The 19,691-nt window shown below is 44.4% G+C and overlaps 1 protein-coding gene across 1 annotated transcript in view; it reads left to right on the forward strand.

The window, feature by feature from the left end:
• Positions 1-12,184: 12,184 nt before the first annotated feature.
• The window catches only part of SRGAP1 (SLIT-ROBO Rho GTPase activating protein 1), a 138,855-nt gene continuing 131,348 nt past the window's right edge, over positions 12,185-19,691 (forward strand). The window contains exon 1 of the mRNA XM_054275897.1: positions 12,185-12,398. Coding sequence (XP_054131872.1) covers positions 12,332-12,398 — 67 coding nt within the window. The 5' untranslated portion in view covers positions 12,185-12,331. The remainder of the gene's footprint in view (positions 12,399-19,691) is intronic.

Here is a 19,691-nt window from a genome sequence, read left to right on the forward strand (position 1 = left end):
ACAAAAGACAGCTTCTGAAGTGCACTGATGATCTTCTATCTATTCTTCCCAAAAAGCAATTTAAAGTCCTCCCAGTCTAATACAATTTCAAACCAAAGCAATTAACTCCCTATTAAAAAAAAAAAAAAAATCTTTTGCTAGATGGTTCTATCTTGCTCTGGCCTGACTGGCCAGGTGGGTGGTCCCCCAGCTCATTGTGACTGCTTGGAAAACTGCCCATCAGATTCTGGATTTAAGGATGGGCTTTTTCATTCTGCTTCACAGGCTGAACTTGCCAGCTTCAGAGTTGTGTCCTAGTGCCATGGATTTGGATCTTGAGACTGATTTTCTTTCTCTGTAGGTATTTTCAAGTTAGCTGAGAAGGTCTGGGGGAAGGGAAAGGAAGGGACAGTTAGTAATTGGGTCTTTTGATCAGGCTCCCTTCACTGTATGTTTCACAGAATCATAGAATGGCTGAGGTTGTAAGGGACCTCTGGAAGCCATCTAGTCCAACCCCCCTGCTCAAGCAGGGCCACCTGTAGCTGGTTGCTTGGGACCATGTTCAAATATCTTATTATCCCTAAGGATGGAGACTCCACAACCTCCCTGAGCAACCTGTGTCAGTGCTGAGTTTAATAAAGTTCATATGTTTAATAAAAGTATATGTTCATATTCATATTAAGTGCATTTCCTACATTTTATAAAATTAGGTAAGGACTCCATACACAAAAGAAAAAAAATCCAGAAAGTGTAATATAAAATTAATGTCTAATATTCTGAATCTGAAGTACCGGAGGAAATTTTTGTTCCTATGTAACCATACAGTGAAAAAGCTGTACAGAACTGAGAATGAGGGACTACTCTTAATGCCATCCTCTCTTAGATGATCTGCTAGGGCTATTTTTTTAGAAGGAGTCATCTCAGTTATTTCTGGAAGCTTTCTTAATGGACAATTAGATGTTAAAACACAAAAAGAGCACAATCTCAATAGGGACTTGGGATCATATAAAAAAATCAATAAAATAAATTTGGTATAATAAAATATACAAATAACATGGAATTGAATACCTATGTACAAGAATTCAATTCAAAGGACTCTGCAGCAGGTGGTTAGTAATGCTGGAGGCACCCTGACTCACTAGAAATTTGTCTGTGCCACTTGAAAATATTTGTTTGGTGCAGCTCAAATCCCCATGCATCTGAGATTTATTGCCTATGAGCAACTAAGCATCTCTTTAAGTCTCTTCAGAGGTTCAGTCCAAACAGGTATCTCAGAGTTTATTTAAGGCCCCACAGAGCTGTGAAATTGTGACACCTTTTCTATAACTCACCTTCTGGCTGGAGAATTCACCCCTATAATAGAAGAGCTATTCCTGATCCACTCAAAGGGGGTTTGAATAGACAGTGACTCCCATCATGCAGGGTGTCCCAGGCAGTGTACTCCAGGGGATTATTTAGTCCTTTCCTACTGAGGCTGGACCTGCAAAGATGGGTGATATTTACAATTTCCTCTCTAGGTATGTTCTCTGCAGAGGATAGTACCCTGAAGGCTGTGCATCAGCTCCATGACTTTGCAAATGTTTTACTAATGTGGTCCACTCTTGACAGTGCAGGAATTACTGTTTACAGAAACCTGAGAATATAGTATATATATGGGATCCAGCTTTTCAGGTGTACTTAGCTTACCTAAATCCAGCTGAAAGATGCTGTAAACTACTGGTATGTGCCAAGTTGGCACAATATCAGTGCCTTTCCTTACACAAGATAAAGTCCAAGCCACAGGAGAGCCACACAGCCCAAATTTCTTGTCTCTGTGAGCTGAGAGATGTAAGCACATCCTTACAGAGAAAAAAAAAAAAGAAGAAGCAGTAGGCCCTGACTACATGAAGGATGCTTTATAAATTCTATAAATCCTGAACTATTCAGGGAAAAGAAGACATGTTCTGCATAATTATCCTTAGAGTGCAATACTGTAGAGTACACTTAGGAAAAACATCAGAAGCACAGAATGCTTGATTGAGGCAAGGCATATTGATGATTCAAAAAAGGAGCATAATTTTTTAATAAATGTCATTTTTAAAGCAATCAGGCAGATTAAGTGTTCTTAATTCTGTGGTCATACAGTATCACAGGGACATAATTAAAAACAGTTACTTTTCCAAGCTGAGAGACATGTGGTTGCCAGGCAACATATTATATATTTGAGAACATACAACATTGCACATGATTTATGTAGTGCTGTTGTTGTGTCTCCAGATGCTGATACCATTGTATCTAATGCAGATTCTTATAGGCTCAGCCACCACCTATCTATAACCATCATGCTGAATCCATTCCTTGGTTTGCCAGCACTATCCATCAGTTGCAAGCCCATTTTTAAACCTACAGCTTGAAACACTACTAAGGAGTCAGTAATGTGAACAGAAGTTGATTGGAAAGGAGTAGTAATAAACTGCATTAAAGTCCTTTCATCACTTTTCTTTTAATATCAAATAATAATAATAAATAATCCATCTAAAATTATTAATATAGATGTTGTGGTTTACAGTATTTGTGAAAATTAAAATATTTATTACATGCTTATGTCACAAGACATCATCTCCCAAGAAAAATGACACTAAGAATTAGAATTATTGGAAATCTCCCAAAATAACTGTTCTGTGTTTTCAGGTTCTTGGAAAGAAAGAACACATTTCCATTATGGATCTGTTCCTTAGCTTGGACTAGACTTTGTCATTCCCATGGACATGGCTTCATCCACTGCCACACTTCAAAACTCATAAAAGAAGGCATCAGCTCCTGGGAAGGTCCATAAGTACCAGTAATCCATGTTATGAAAACAAACCTATATGGAGTCACATATGTTCAGATGATGTCATTTGTGTTGGATTTTGCAGTAGTTTGATGTTCGAGAATGATGATTTGGAGAATATAAACATAGGAAACCTTCCTTATCATACTACATTTCACATGTTGTGGTTTCACAGGCCATGCCACCCTACTCCAAATGAAAAACTGTATTTACATGGCAGTCAACAGGAAATAATTGGTTTGAGTCTATATGAAAATCTGGTCCATGTACGTTAATTTTCTCAGATTTTATCCAAGTCTTTGCTTCAAATATTATTATATTGTGAGAAGGGAGAATCAGCTACTACATTCAGGGGAAAAAATGCTAAAAAAAATGGTTTGAATATTTTCTGTTTGAGGTTTGGAAGCTTTGGGTTGGTGCCTGCAGATTCCTCCTCTTGGAAGTAGCCCGCTGGAGGGAGCTGTGACATCTCAAATATATCAACAGCTTCGGCTGGAAACTGCCCTGGAGGCCTCCAGGAAGGATTTTCTACACATCTTTAGTTTTATGCTTTTGAAAACTATGAAACACTTTAAACAGATAGTAACTTTGGTCAAAATGAATTTTTGAAGCAGTTGATATTAACAGAAAGCTTTTGGTTTTATGTCTGAGATACAGACTTTATAAAAATAACTTCATTTGGAGACAAATGCCTGTGTCCAGTTTGCAATATTTGCACACCCAATTATTGTGACATTGGGTGGCTGAACAGAAATAACAAAAGGGAGCTATGACTAAGAAATGTTCTTAGTCATGCCAAAAACGAAACGAAAAGATTGCTCCGGAACTCCTTACTGATTTTCTTCCATGTGAGACACATCTTCTTGGACACTGGCATGAAAGCTTAAAAGCTTTACCTTGAAGCCACAGTTTTGAGGCTAAGATCATTGTATTTTACCTTTGAGCTACTGTGTATCTCCTGTTGATGAGAGACAGCAGCCCAGGTGTGCAGAGAGGGTCAGCTGCAACCTGAGGATATGACAGAAAGCCAGGTTTAACAAAGGACATGGGTACCTTCAAGCACCCAGTGATTGCAGACCTCTGCAGCAGGGACTAGGGCATTGCCTGAGGAATCATTGACACCTCAAAATCCACCCAGAAACTGCAGCAAGGAGCACCTTCTCTGTACAAAGTCATATTAGTATCAAACACCTAAAAGAACAATTTTCAGGTTAATCCTTGTCTTTTAAAATCTAGTGGCAGAAGAAGGACATCCTGACGTCTTTTAACACAAGGGGACAGCAGCCCTAGAAGTAGGTCTGGATTCAATTCCTTCTGCAGCCTGAAACCGTTCCAGCTGACACCACCCAGCTTACCCTGGAGTGCTCTCTGGCCATGCTAGCAGCTGGGATTTTGAGTGAAATTAAAGTGGTATTAAGCAAAATGTAGAGATTCTGGGTGTCCTCAGACCCATCTTGGAGATGTATCCCTTCCTACCTCTCTTCCACAGTCTAAGACTCAGTTATGTTGGCATCAGCATTTCCATGTAGGATCACAGAATATTTTGAGTTGGAAGGGACCCACAAGGATCATTGAGACCCAGGTATCACCACCCCTCCTGCATGAGTCTGGTTTGTCCAACTGTGAAGGCAAAAGTAGCTAAGAGAAAAAAAACCTCAGGAAAGCAGCATCATGCTATCAACAATCAAAAGAGAAGATGCTACAGAAGTAGCCTTCCTTTTCCACTTTTGCCTCCCTCTGCATATGCCTTTTTCTCAGGCAAGAGCTCAGCCAGAGGGTAGACCAAGGGGCTTAATCAGAGAAAGGACAGCACGCTGCATAGACCATTAATAGCCAGGCACTTTTTCAGGCAGATAGACTGCAGCTGTTCCCACCCAGCCAGCCACATTAATGAGTAAGCAGACTAGCTGGATGCTTCTGAGAAAATGAACAAGGCTGACATTTGAAGTGTCATTGCTGGGCTTCAAAATTAATGCCCTTTTGAGACAAATGAAGGCAATTCGCAACCTTTAAAATACTGGTGCAGAGAGAAGCAGCCCAGAAAGCTGAGATTCCTGGATGGCCCATGAAGGCCATATAAGGATAGCAAGACTGGCAATTGTGTTCCTTTATCTAAGTCCTGAGGGTACAACCCAGCAGCCTTATTCATAGAAGCATTCCAGTTAAAGTCAGATAACAGCAGCATGATGAAGTAGGTAGGACTGATTTTTAAAAATGTGATGTTCTTAATTATCTGATGCTGCTTCAAGCAGTTGCTTCTCCTTTTAAACATAACCCGCTTCTATGTTCTCCACTCAAAACCATTAGCATGAGAAGGTCAGGAACAATAAGGTAGCAGAAGCATTTCATTTTTAGATGAGAATGGATAGAACAAACACAAACAATGCAAGCAGAAAATTTAAACCCAAAAGATGCTTATCAGAGTTGCAATTATCTGCTCATCAAAGACTTTAAATACCACTAACACAGCTCCTTATGCTCACTTGGAAGAGTTCTTTCAAAATACACTGGTGTTCCCTTACCAGCCTTAGAAAGAAAAGCCAAACTAAAAACAATCTTCCTGCTTCTCTGGACAATATACTCTTAAATTTAAGAAGTAAGATAAAGATACAGAATAATGCTAGTGTATGTAAGCTGGCAGGTATAAGGTGTGTAAAGCTTACAAATTAGGCATTCAGCTCATTATGTTCAGAAGCAGAATACTAGAGTCTCAAAGGCTACCAACAGAACAAAAGTAGCCCCACAGAGAACACAAACCCTGCAGTGAGGATGCAATTATTTCTATATTTCTTCTCCTTCCAAAAGGCAAGACTGCCTCAGTCTCTTCTCATTAAGTGAGAAAGTTATTACTTGGAATTCATTCTTCCTTCTAATTACTAGTTGGGAAGTGAATAGCCATACCATATAAAATAATATTCTTAACAATAGTAGAAGGCATAAAGTAGCCTCATTACTTTCTATATGTTAGTTATGTCATTAGTCCTATTAGCACTGCTCAAAATGAACAAGTTAACAAGGAAACATTGAGATACACTTCAGAATTGTAAAACCAAAGAACTAAATATTAACATATCAACCACTTATTTAATGCTCATTAATTTCTTCAAGCAAAATAGCAATGAAACTAATGTGAGAAGGTTTGGGTTTGGTGCATTTCTTTTTGATTTAGAAGAAACACAAGGCTTGTTCAGGTCCCAGACTCTCTCAGTCCTCTAGGACTGAAATCTCACCTTATTGAACCAGAAGCATCTCTTAACATTTCAAGTCAGTGATTTCATTTGGAAGATTTTTTTTTCTGCTATGTGAACAATTCTCCACTGGATTCAGATGCATTTCATGCTGAGAGAGCTATTGCACACATTTGAACATGGCAAATTGGCTGTATACGCACATGCACGCACACGCATATAGAGAAAACGTTACCTAGTGGCTGTTTTCCTGAATCCTCCTTCAGATGACCGGCCAACAGGATTACTTTCCAATGTGACTGCAATTAGTAAATGAGCAAATGCAGTCTGCATACCCTTAGCTGTGCATTTTACTCAGCAGCAAATTACTATAAATATTCCTAATTGTTGTTAAGATTCAGCATATTACTTTCAGGTTTTATGAAGAGGATATAATTTTTGTCTTATATGACCTCTGGTTATGACACTAAGGAAAATGGGAACAAAATCTATACTAAATTAACTATCTAAAATAAGTGAATTTCAGATGCTCACCTCTCTTGATTGATTTTTGAAGGAGGTTAAAAATTTAACCAATGATGGTTAAATTACAGAATCACAGAATGGGTACAGTTGGAAGAGACCACTGGAGAGCATCTAGTCCCATCTCTCTATTCAGGCAGAGTTACTGAGGACTGTGTCCAGACAGCTTTTGAATATCATCCTCCACAACCACTCTGGACAATCTGTTCCAGGGCACAGTCACCCTCACAGTAAAAGAAGTTCTTCCTCATATTCAGGTGCATCAGTTTCTGCCTGTTGCCTCTTGTTCTATTTCTCAGCACCACTAAGAAGAGCCCAGCTCCATCATCTTGATACCCCTCCCTTCAGATATTTACAGACACTGATGAGGTCCCCACTCAGTCATCTCTTCTTGAGGCTGAACAGGCCCAACCCTATCAGCCTGTCCTCGTAACAGAGATGCCTTAATCATCTTTGTGGTCCTCCACTGGACTTTCTCCCAGAGCTCTATGTCTCTTTCATACTGAGGAGCCCTCATTTGAATTGGGCATATGACTTCAGTTGCCTAAATCAGGGCATATGAAGCCCACAAAATGGACATTCTGATCATTAGATTCTAAAGAAACTCAGCATAATGGACAAAAAAAGTAACCTGAGGGGGTATATAATAAAGCCTAGGGCTTGGAAATGGTCATGGACATGGTATAGCATGAACTACCAGCATAACCAATTCTACATACTCCACCTGTAGACACTCTTACTGAGGAACAAGAATGCCCCTTCTTCCTGTGTCTGGAAGAAATTGTGTACACCTGTCCTTACAATCAATATAGCCATGCCAGTGGTCAGAATACTATTCCTGGCAATGAAAGCTGAGTGACAGCTTAGGCTCACAGAGAAACTTGGGTAAGGGAAATGTCTCTCCTGAACTACTAAAGTTTGGGCAGCTCACAGTCTTCATTTCATTGTTGTGAAGGTGCAGCTGATTGCTTTGGATCTGCTTGCAGGTCAGCCAGGGTGAAGTCCTGGCTGTTCTGCAGCCTATGACAAACCCCATAAGCCCAGATTTCATCTCCATGTTTCAGGAGTTTATAAGCACGGAGCAGCATTAAGAGCTGCAGTGGTTGGGGGCAGGGGAGAGAAAAAAAGCCTCACTGGTTTTACATCTTAGATAAGCGACTGTATTTGCTAAAATAATCTCATTCCAAAGCAAATAGATTTGATTCTTTAGAAATGTGCATCTTATCAGTGACAAACATTTGAACGAGCTCTTTCAATGGTGCCTCTTACTGATTTTTCAGTAACAATCAAATGTTTCATTGTTTCAATTAAAGCTTGGTCTTTGACTTAGACACTTACTGTCCAATTGTAAAATGACTGATTGACTGCAATTATAAAGCAAGATAAATTATTTGTCTTCTTTTCTGACTAAAAAAAAATAGTGCAAGGTTTTATTGTTTAAGGGGGTCAATAATGTTTCATTATGTACTCACAGAGAATAGCTCAATGATATTCCAGCAATCAGTTATATGGACTGTTTTTATTAGCAGCTGAAGAAACCAAATACTACACAGCTCATCAGGCTGTGCAAATGAAATGCAATAATGAAGTTCTCAAGCAAGCAGAATCAAACATGCCTGTGTTACTTCCTTTTTGCACTAAGTGTATGAAGTATTGCAGGAACTGCTCTCTGAATAAACACATCTCTCTTCTATCATACATAATTCAGGTTTTCCAATTCCCTGGTGGAGTAGATTATCTAACTCCATACACTGAGGTACAGTCCACAAACCCTGCACCAGAACTGTACCACAACAGTACTGTACTACACTGCATTATTGATACAACTCGGTCTCTTGCAACAACATATGTGCTCTCCATCAGCTTTATCTTAATACTTTTTAAATGTCTATAGCATTCTCCCTGTGAAGACCTGATATGCTCTGCAAGCAGTAAGTTAAGAGCACATAGAACACTGGATAAACATGATTTCTCGAGTATCATTCATGAGTGCACAGGGATTTATATAACAAGACTGTTCCACAGCTCTAGTACTCGCTGCTCTCAAAATTCATGGGAACTCTGTGGGGATCTTTGGGAACAGGCCTCAAATGACAGGCATTTCTGTAATAATCTGTGCCCTGTAAGTCACCTCAAACGTGGCATTGCAGAGCCCAGGCAGGGTCTGTTCCTGTGCAATCACCACCCTCACAATGGGATTGCAGGCTGTGTAAATCAGTGCGGAATTGAGTCTGGAGACTTGAGCTGCCATGAACATCTTAAAAGAAGATTACACCCATGTAATAACACACAATCCTTTGCCAATCCCTAAAGAAGAGCGGGGCAGGGAGGGGGGGAGGGAGGGCTCAGTAAGCAGGGGGAGAACAGGGACAGGGGGCCAAAATCAGATTTCTCAGTCAGTTCAATCCTGGTTGTCCTGGAGTCCAACCCTAACTCAGGGATCCAGAATCTGTGCAGCTCTAAGCCCGGCACACTCAAGCCTGCTGAGTGTCCCTGGCCCATCCTTCCTCAGTGGTCGTGCTATGGACACACAGCCCTGAGTTGAATGGCTGAATACAGGGAGGTGAGTCTCCAGAGCCCAAAGGTGGTTTCTTCATCTTGTCAAGCAGTAACATAATCTGTCTGCAGCTTCTCTGTTGGCTCTGTAGGGCCAGGCTGATCCTTTGGATGCAGGATCTAGTGCAAAGGGAATGGATGGTGTTGGCATGGGCATTCAGCCTGACTCTGCACCCTTCTCCTCACAGTCTTTCCAGCACAGGCTCAGTGGTAAGAGAGGGCTGCATCCTTCAGGACTCAGGAGAGGATGCACAGAACATTTCTACACCTTCAACCACATTTTGACATGGTTTGTATGCCCAAGTCCTAGGTAAGGGACAAAGGGATGGGCCTGGCTGGAGGTGCCAGCCTGCATAACCTCACACAGAGTAGAAGGGGACTGTTCCCTGCCCTGTTTGTAAAAACACAGTGCTCTGAAAGACCAGACAGGACTCACAGCTAATCTCCAGCTAGTGCCTCGTGTTCCCAGGGAAAATGGCCCGCTGTCTTGTAAATCAGCCAGTCCCCAGCCAAACAGATGGACTCAAACAGCCAGGAAGCAAGATGCTGGCATCAAAGGTTGAGATGAAAATCAAAGTGGTTGGGATTACAGAGATGACTGCTCTTTTGAGGCTGGGTTTCTTATTCAAGGGATGTAATTTGACTATCCAACCTAAATTTTTAAATTGGTTTTAGACAATAACCTCCTGTACTAAGACAGTGTTAGGTGATCTGGATTGGGATCAGAGTGGAAAAAGATTGCACTGGGAGGGCAAGAGGAAGAAACATAATAAAATTACAGAGAACAAAACATGAAGATGGAAAAGGGAACAGGAATCCTGTTACCCTGATCCCCTGGCAGGAAGAACATGGTACTTAATGAAAGATGAACTGCAAAGGACAGATGTACACTTACTGCTGAAATGCAGAGGTGCGGAAGTGACCAACTGTAAGACCAAGGCAACATGCTTATAAGAATTAAATATAAACACAAGCAAGAATGTCTGCATGAGTAAAGTTAACTGTGCCATTCCTCTCTGAGCACCAGGTCCCCCCAGCACTCAAGCTCAAATCCCTTGAGCCTTTCCAATTGCAGATTTTCCCACAATTCACTTGTTTGTCCCTAAGAGTCCAGTCCTGGCAGCATCAGAGCTAGCTGTCCAGGACAGGATCTCTGGGAACTTCCACCACACAAATTATACAGCCACTATCTTTGGAAATTCATTGTAAATAGTGTGCATCTTTGCTTAATCACTCCTGGACATACCTGATATCAATGGAGCCCTCTGTCTCCAGAATGTCCCTTGCCTGCTTTTAACCTCCTCAGAGCTGACCTCCCTGAACCTCAAAGTCTGAAGCTGTGCCCTGGTTTGACTTTTGGCTTTGACCCATGAATGACAGCCACATTCTTTGCTCATCACAAGGCAGCAGCGTCCATCATTCTGCTTTTTCAATGTTTACTTTTTTCAGAAAGCTCTTTTGCAAAAGCAAAGTTTCAGAGCAATCGGGGGAAAAAGAAAAATGGGTTGTACAACCTGAGCCACACCTGAGCCCTTGTGCATCTCCAACCTCGCAGCCGGGGACCTTGGAGAAGCGTGGCTACCAGCTCTGTGAACCACTGTGCTTGACTCCTGCAGGCATGGTCTCACTGCACCTGCAGAGCTGGCAGCCAGCTCTCATCCTCCACAGTCTCCAAGGGCTGAACCAAGTTCCAGCTCTTCAGGCAGAGGAGGCTGTCCCCACCGTAGCTGGAGGTACCCCAGACCAAGGGTATGCCAGGGTCACTTACACCCTTTCAACAACTGGCCCCATGCTCCAAATTTCAGCTATTCCTGCCCTTCTGGATGATCTTCCCATTTTCCCAGCCCTAGCTTTTTGGGGAGGGCTGTGCACCACTGCTTGGTGGGCTAGAATCCATCCTTCTAAGGCTGACATTGAACGTGATTATCAGACATCAGGGCCAGCCCCGTGTGTGCCACGCACAGCACCTCAAGGGAACATCATTTTGAGAGGCCTCCCGCCCAGCTTTGCTTGTTTCCCGCAGATGCGGGGAATGCCCCTCATAGGCGCTCCTGCCCTGCAGAACGAGCTGCATCCGCAGGGGAGCACCGGGCTGACAAGGGCGGTGGAAGCGAGACCTGCCGCGCTGAGGGTGCAGCTCTTCCCTCGGGCGCTGCCAAGCTCTGGCTCCCTGTGTCCGGACCCCTACGCACATCGGTGCAGCTGTGCCCTGTCTTCGGAGGCACTGGGGAGGCACATGGTGTCCCCAAAGGCCACTCGTCCCCTCCGGGCTCGCACTCCCCGGGCGGCTCGGCGCTTACGGCAGCACGGGGCTTTAACTTTCCCCGCCGGATCAAGGGCCTTCTGTAACCGCACCGCGGCCTCATACCCCTGTCCCCCGAGAGCATCCGGCCACCATGTGCTCGATGGGGGCGGCGGGGCGGGCGTGTCCCTCCTCCCACCCACCCCCCCCGAGCCGGAGCCCCCCCAGGCCTGCTGGGCCTCCGGCTGTGGGCCGGCCGGGCAAGCGGGCGGTGCACCCACAGGTCCGGCCCGGGGCGGTGAGCGGCCGACGGCGGGGCGGGGGAGGTGGAGCGGGCGGACAAGGCGAGCAAGGACCGGAGGCGGGCGGGCAGGCAGGAAGGGAGGAGACAGTGGCGGGAGGGCGGGGAGAAGTTTATTCCCGGAGACACCTCTCTAGGGCGCGGCGGGGGAGCCGCCCCGAGCCGGCGACTGCTCGCCCCGCGAGGTTGGGACATGCGCCGCGGTGCTGCCACCCGGGGTTAGTCACGGCGGGGCGCCGGCCCCGAGTCCTCAGCCAGACGAGCGCGGCGGCAGCAGTGACCAGTGTCTCTGGCGTACGGACCGAGCGCGGCCGCCTGCCTCCCGCCCACCGCTCTCTCCCCTGCTTCCCTTCCCCTCTCCCGGGTGCGTGCGGACAGATAACAATGGTGGGGCGCAGCCGCCGGGCCCCCGCCCTCGCCTAGTGGAAGAGAGTGCCCCGCGGCCGCTGCTCCGCCGCCCCGCCCTGCGGCGGCCCCGGGCCGCGGACCGCGTTGCTGCCGGCGGCGGTGCCGGGAGGCGATGGTGCCTGCGCCGGGGTTAGTCTGATCGCCGCTCCCCGCCTCACCGCCTCCGGTGCCGGCGGCGCTCCCGCGGGGCCAGCGCCCGCCGCCTCCCCGGCTCGCTCGGGCTTGCGGCCGCTGACACAACTTGGGAGCACCTCCAGATAAACAAGAACAATTAGTGATAATAATTTAGAACAAGGCGGAGAAGCAGAAGAAGCGAGTGGATAATGTCAACCCCTAGCAGATTCAAAAAGGACAAAGAGATTATAGCGGAGTATGAAAGTCAAGTGAAAGGTAAGCGCGGGGAGGCAGCAGGGAAAGCACCGCGGGGGCCGGGCGTCCTGCCGGCCCCTTTCCCCGGCTGCCGGCCGAGCCGCCAGCGCCGGTGGGCCGGCCGGTCCCAGTTGCTCGAACTTCGGGGCCGGAGGGAGCGGCGAGAGGGCGGCGGAGGCTTTTCCCCCTCAGCGCTCCGAGCGGCGCCGGTGGGTCCGAGGGGCCGGGCCGGACGGCAGCTGCGGCGGCTCTTCCACAGCCCGGCCCCGGCCGGGCACCTTCCCTTCCTCCGCCGGCTTCGGTAACGCCCGGGGGGGAGGGAAGGGGAAAGGGACGACAAAAAAAGAAAAAAAGCTTGTCAATTACTGGGGCGAGAGACAATGCTAAGCCATACCCCTTTCTTGAGGCACATGGCTGGTGTCTCCCACCCTCGCCTCAGGGCTGTAGTTTCTGTGCTGGGCTGTAGAAGATGGCTAATAAAGAATTACCCTTGACTATTGAATGAGCCCATTCAGCCATCCCAGGAAGTATTTCAGCCTCGCATCGCCCGCTGTATCGCATCCAACTATTGTGCCAAGGACAGCGCCGGCAGATCCTGGCTTGAGCCAGCGGCGCTTCCAGACCCTCGAGTTTCCTCGCCTAGCGTTTTCCTTCTGGCAGTGTCTCGGGTGGAACAGAGATGGGGAAAGTAGCGCCATGGCAGTGGGGTGTGGGTCTCTTGGTGCCATCCTTCTGAGTGCTGTCGGGGAAAATACTGCATAATATATAAATTGCAATAAATCCAGGGATGGATGTGACCGTGAAACACGGCATTTAAAAGGCTATGCAACATCTGAACTCTGCTTTTTAAAATTATGCTGGTGTGCTCTTCACATCGGTAGGGTGTTCCCTCCTCGATGCTGCCCACAGTCTGCGATGTGCAGAGATGGAGCATGTCCTCATGCAGGTCCGTGGGCTTCAGGAACAGCCTTCCTGCTCCACAGGGCATGGGCTGGGGACCTTTCGTATGAGGCGTCTGGAACAGGGTGGGAGGAACCACTCCTCAGCTGTTGAAAGATTTATTGACTTTGTGTACTTGCACAATATATTTCCCTCTCACTTGATCCTGTGACATCAATTTTTCAAGGCAATGCTTGTCCTTCTATTGGGGTTTTTCCTCTTAAAAGTAAAGAGGTAGTTCTTGTGGTTTTTTCTTCTTAAGCTTAACTTTTTGTGAAAAATACCTGTTACTATCAAAAGTCATTTTGTGTCCAAGAAAGGATCTATACTTAAAATAAGAGATCTGCCAAATAGGTGGGCAGTGAGGGGTCTGAGCTGGCAGGTGGGGCATGCTTCAAGTGTCTGTCTGACATGGGCAGGGCCAAGACAGTTCTCACATAGCTGCTGTGTTCACTGCCATTGAGCCCTTGAAGGGTTGGCGCTTTTTCCTCTCTGTGGACATGGTGCAGATTTGTCTTGGTCACTGAGCATAAAAAATGTTTGAGATTTTAAGCTCACTGCACAGTGTGCAGACTGTTCTTTGCCTCCTCCTAACTTGTTTGTTAAAGGCTCAGCCTTTATTATCTGCAGCTAGTTGCTATATATGCCAGTCTTTTCTTTTGAATAATGAAGAAAAAATGCCATGCCCTTCAGCTACATCTATTGTATCGTTTCAAAAGACACTAAAGATGAAGGCATGAAGTTCTGTTGATAAACCTTGCTCTCCTTTGGTGTCATGGTCCTCCATCATAATTGCAGAGGGAGGTGACATTTGTAAATATAGCTTAATAGGATTTTTAACTTCTTTGCTTCTTTGTGGTGGTCTGGGGTGTGTGCAGTCTGTTCCCACCCAACTGTCTTGCTGAAATTGTTGATCAGCAGCTGTTTGAAAAGGTATGCTGGGCTTGATGCTTTTTCTTTAACCAGCATCACTAGAATTGTATTTTGGATGTCAAGAACTGTCTGTGCTAAGATATAATTCTGCTTGACACCAGCTGTGATAGTATAAAAAAGCTGTGGTACCACTGTGTGATACCTTGAAAATCTTTTTGATATTGAGGGTTCAAGGCCTAAGAAATCAGCCCTAATTAGCCAGCAAGATAGCTTTAAAGGAATGTAAATTCAGGAAAGTCAGATCCCTATATACTGCTTGGAATTTCTTATATTAGGTTAGGAGAAAGGGTGTGGCCAAATTGCTTTTGCTGCCTGTGATTTCTGGTGTTTGCAATGGCTAGCTGATTTCTCGCTGCTGATGTGTGTAGTTGCTGAAGGATGTGGGCAGCTGGGCAGCAGACTGGCCCTTTGAGGTCCTCTGGACAGGCATGTGCATAGGAGTGCAGCAGCTCTCCTGTATCTCCTGCAGCTTGGGGTGAGATTGCACTGAGCCCGGCTTGCTGAGCATCTGCGTTGGTGCTGCAGAAACCACGCCGCTGGAGGGTGCAGCTGGAAATCCTGCCCTGAGATTGTCTGAATATTAATACTGAAGGAAAAGGGGCCTGCACTGTACATGCCCTGTAGGGTATGTGTATGGTGCCATATTTGGAAATGAGGATTTGGTAGTGCCATTCTTCACATAGCTTTTCTACTCTTAACTCCTCAAATAGTAAGCAGTAACAGATGTTAATTGTCGTGCCTGGTTCCTGAGTGGTGTAAATTGACATCTACTCCTTTGATTTTTAGCAGTATCACTAGATTGTCTATTGCTTTAGTAGAGGTCATGCAGGAGCAGCAGAAAGTCTGTAAATGTTTGTCAAACTGAAGTAAACAAGGTACTTCTGACTTGTTGGGCAGAGTATTTTATTGCACCTTTTTTTGCAACATCCCTGTTCTTCAGTCTACCTTCTGTCAAGAACTGTCCCAGTTGAATCAATAAGGTAAAGTGTGTTTACTTCCCTGCACATTGTATAGAAAGCAGAAGAATATTTCTTAAGGATGTTTTAATACTGAAGTCAGATCTCTCTAGCTGGATACCTATACCTGTTGTTTTGGGGATGTAATGATATTATGATGGCATGGGTACCTTACTTTGTAGACATAAAGGCACCTGGAAAGTACCATAAGTAATAAAATATTCCTGGTCATCCACAGTATAAGTTGTATCTGTGTTTTTCTGAAGATTGAGGTAATTTTATTTGCACTCTGAAGTCATTAGAGATAGTTTTACCAACCTTGCAGCTGGGGTGGGGGATACAACTAGAGCTAGAAAGTGGAAGGAATACTTTTTAGATGAGCAACAGATTGTTGGTATAGTTATGAGCCAAGTATTAAATTTCTGCTGTATGACCCTATTAAATTTATAGTCAGCAGTAGCCTATCTTACATTTTGTGTTCTGAGGACCAGCACTCCTTGGTACTGCTGATAATGTCAAGTAGTGTCTATTGATAAAGTTACTGAGCAATTCACACTAGTGAAGAAATACTAGAGCATCCTCTGGTGTCTGTGAATGGGTGTGTTGAGATGGTAAAGGGTGAGCTGGTAAGATCTTGAATACCTGGCTCCCTTCGGAAATTTATCCTTCTGAAAAATAAGTCTCTCGCAGGAGCAAGAGGATTAGGGATATACTGCTCCAGAGCTTCTCGATCTTTCATGTTAAGCTGGCATGTTTGCCTTCTTAGGACTTGCAACAGGCCTTCCATGGGCAGGAGAAATGTGCTTTGACTAGGTAAGCATTGTACTGCCTAATTATCTGGCCTGTCTCTTCAGAGAGATCCTCCTTGTGGTGTGGACTGTTGAGAATCGTTGCAGTTTAAGTCTCAGCCTTCTTACACTACTGCATCTCCAGCTGAAATGGGCTGAGGGAAGAGCTGCTTAGATCCCTCCTTTTTTCCACCTTAATTTTTCAGTTGGAATTGACCTAGTGGAAATGCAAGCCCAAAAGCAGTTTGCAGAGTAAGACACTTCCCCAAGATCAATATTTGTATGGCCTTCTTCAGAACAAAATACTCCTATTTTTCATCAGAAAGAACTTGGTAGTAGTCTATATTACATTCCCTAACTAATTTTTATGGAAAATTATAATTCTGAATTGTGAAACTGAATTTCATCTTCACATTAAAACAACAACAGAAGCCTCTCTGAGAAAAGACTGAGTTCTGAAGTACAAATTGGGCTGTTGTTTTAGTAAACTGATAGCTATTTTGAATGAAGTCTTTGTAATGAAACATTTGGTACCTTGGATGATGCCAGAATTCTTGAGGTTTGTTTAAAAAAATCCGATGAATAGATGCCAGTTTTCAAAGTTCAAGTTTATCAAGTGTAGTTTAGCAGAAGTTTTTCTGGTCAAAGAACTTGACCACACACAGGACTTTGTCTGATACAGAAAGGATATTGTTCTCCATGCTATTTTCCAGTTGGAGTTATATTGTAGTTATATTGTCTAATGATATTCCTTATCTTTTTCCCCACCATTTTCTCCCAGCTCTCTGATCCTTCCTTTCAGAGTACAAACACCAGTTGTCCAGGTAAATGTTAATGAGTTTGTCCAGGCAAAGGTTATTGGATTTGTAGGTGACTATGCAATTGAAAGGGGTATCTGCAAATAAGGACAGTTCAGTCATAAACAGAACAGTTTTTTGGTTGGTTTTGGGTTTTGTCTTGTTCTTTTTTCTTTTTTTTTTTTTTTTTTTAGTTAACCAACATATTCAGTATTCTTACACTTCCACAGCTTTCTTGGAATGAAAACTAAGGAACTTGGTTTATTACTATGCTGTGTACCAAAGTATTTGGGTTATGGGGGAGCCCTGCAAAATGCCTGCTTCCCAAAGGTCATGACTCAGGAACTTCAGAGGCTTTGGCTTCTTAGTCTTTCTATATAATTAAAGAAAAAACCTCCCACCTTTTCTTCATGCCTTTTTGAAAATATGGCAAAGAGTCAGGAAAGTACACTTCTTTTTTTTCCTGGTTTGACCACACACTGTAGCTGCTGTGTTCCTGCAGCACAGTGAAACTGCATTATTTTACTTGAATTTAAAGGTGAATAAAGTCTTGATTACTATAGCACACATTAAAAGGTAGGCAGTGAATGGATTGTCTGAACAGTGTTTCTTTCTGGCAGTATGGCACTCATAATGCATATTTAATGCATGTGTTTTGTCGATACACATTTTTGTTAGTCTCTAGCATGAAGTTTTAACTTGTCTCTGACTCTGAAGCAATTTGGAAACTTTTTATGATCACGTCTTTGGGGCTTTTTTTTTTCCCAAGCATTCCTTATGTGCAGTTTTGCTGTTGCAGAGCAATTCTCTAAATCATGCTAAGGTCACTTAATTTCCTGCCATTATCGTTTACTGGTCACCTTTTTATGAACTGGAGTTCTAGTTGCTAATAAAATTAAACATAGCTTTGAAGTGGCTGCAGTAAGACAGAACGGGATCCAAATTTCTTTCCATTTTCTGCTTCAGACTTCACTTGTGTTAGGTTTTGCCTTTTGTTAAAACTGGACTCCTTGTCAGTCAGAGGTGATGGATGGTAGTGCTGGAAGAAAGTGGGTCAGTGCTGTTGAGATTGGATAAGAAATCCGCTCCTGACCATTACACAGCCTGTTAGAAATCACTGACCATGACTTGACAGTGCAGCGTGTCTCATCTCTGCTTTGGACAGGGATGGACACAGGGAAGAACAAAAATGGAGCCAGGCAGTTGTCAATGCAAGCTCCTGTGTTACTTGTTCTTCCTTTTACCTTTTTTTTCCCCAACCCTTCCTACATCTACCTGTCATGCTATCCCACGTCTAACCTTTCTGGTCTCCCTAGTGGAAATTGCTGCTACCTTAACTTGTATTAATCCCTATTAGAGTCTAATCTACTCTTACTGCTGGCTTTCACAGGGCAAAGTAGGCTTTGGAGTGTGGGGGTTTGTTTGTGTGTGAGTGATTAGGCTAAATGTGTAGCAGGGCTGCCTGTGCTCAGGGTGCTGCCGCCACTGCTTCCTGCAGGGTTTAGTCTTAGGCAGCATTTCCTCTGGGAGTGCTTCTCCCAGCCTGCCATGTATGGATGACCCTTCCAGGGATCTGCCCCGTGCTGTGAGCTGTGTGGGCTGATGTGATGGAGTGCTGCCCATCTCTGAGGCAAGGCTGGCTGACCTTGTGCTGTGCTGCTCAGTCTGGGAGCTGCGAGTCGTGAATGGCCTCTTGTTCCTGAAGTTATTGCATCTTTTCTTTCCCCACTTTTTGTCTCTTGGGCATTGTGCCACACTCCCTGAGGTTCAGGAGATTGTGGGAGTATGTGTGTAGGTGCATACGTATGGATGTGGAAGAGGAGCAACAGCTGAGAATTGGAGGCAGTGGTTGAGGGTGCAATGACTGGCATTGCTGCTTGTGTACCAGTAACAGGGATGGGGCTGGTGGGCTCTGCAGTAGCAGATATTGGGATGAAGGACAGAAGGCCATGCTGAGAGCATGGGTCCGTGTCTTGAGTAAGAGACAGAGCTGTCTGCACAGGAAGACTGCTTGCTGTGTATCTTTAACATTACGAAGGCTATATCTGGCACCAAAACTAAAGGAGTTGGTTATCACTGCTTTTTCCTTTGTTTCCAAGACTTAAACAACTGCAGGCTGTTCTGGCAATTTGTGTGGTGGCTTGGTCCTGTGGGAGTGCTCTAAGACAAACAATTCACTTTGATCCGTTGTAATGGAGCCATAATCCTGAGGTACTACTTCCTCTGGAATCTACTGTTTTCCCCAACTTCTGGAAGTCATCTTCTTGTAGACATTGACATGTGTACAGGTTAGTTACAGCCACCTGGGAGGCTAAAGGTGTGTTACCTGTGCTCTGCCCACTAAGCCATCTTGTCCAGGCAAAGCACTCATATTCTCAAGCCGTTTTCAGTTAATTTCAGTTTTGTAACTGATCAAGGAAGATCTCTTCAAGAACTCCTTACCTCTCATTTTTTCTCTTCTGTCACTATTTCTCAGGCGTATACTGTATGAATTTCAAGATGCAATATTCAGTCTTGCATTGTACAACCTGCTGGAAACCTGAATTTTACCTGGAGGTGACTGATAAGTCCTGAGATTGAGATGTAATGTCATTATGAAAAATGAAGAGCATTTTGGAAATAACCCCAAGCAAATCTGATGTCCTGCTTCCTGTATGTGGGCATGGCTGTGACTTCATGTTATTCTCCTGTCTTCTCTGGAAGGTGTAAATGCTTGGTGTAGTTCATACTTGGCACAATAAAATAATCCCAGCTTCAGATGCATGGTAATGGGGTAGATGTTGCAGGTAGGAAGGGAAAACCTATGACATGCTCTAAGAAAATGGTGTGGATAAAACATATGCTTTATGATTTGACTCTTTAATAATAATATCTGTGAAATAAATTTAAGATGGTCTGTGT

Source organism: Melozone crissalis, unplaced genomic scaffold, assembly GCF_028551555.1.
Source record: "Melozone crissalis strain CALT ecotype California unplaced genomic scaffold, PUWL_Pcris_2 ptg000004l_1, whole genome shotgun sequence".
In the NCBI taxonomy this organism is placed as follows: Eukaryota; Metazoa; Chordata; class Aves; order Passeriformes; family Passerellidae; genus Melozone; species Melozone crissalis.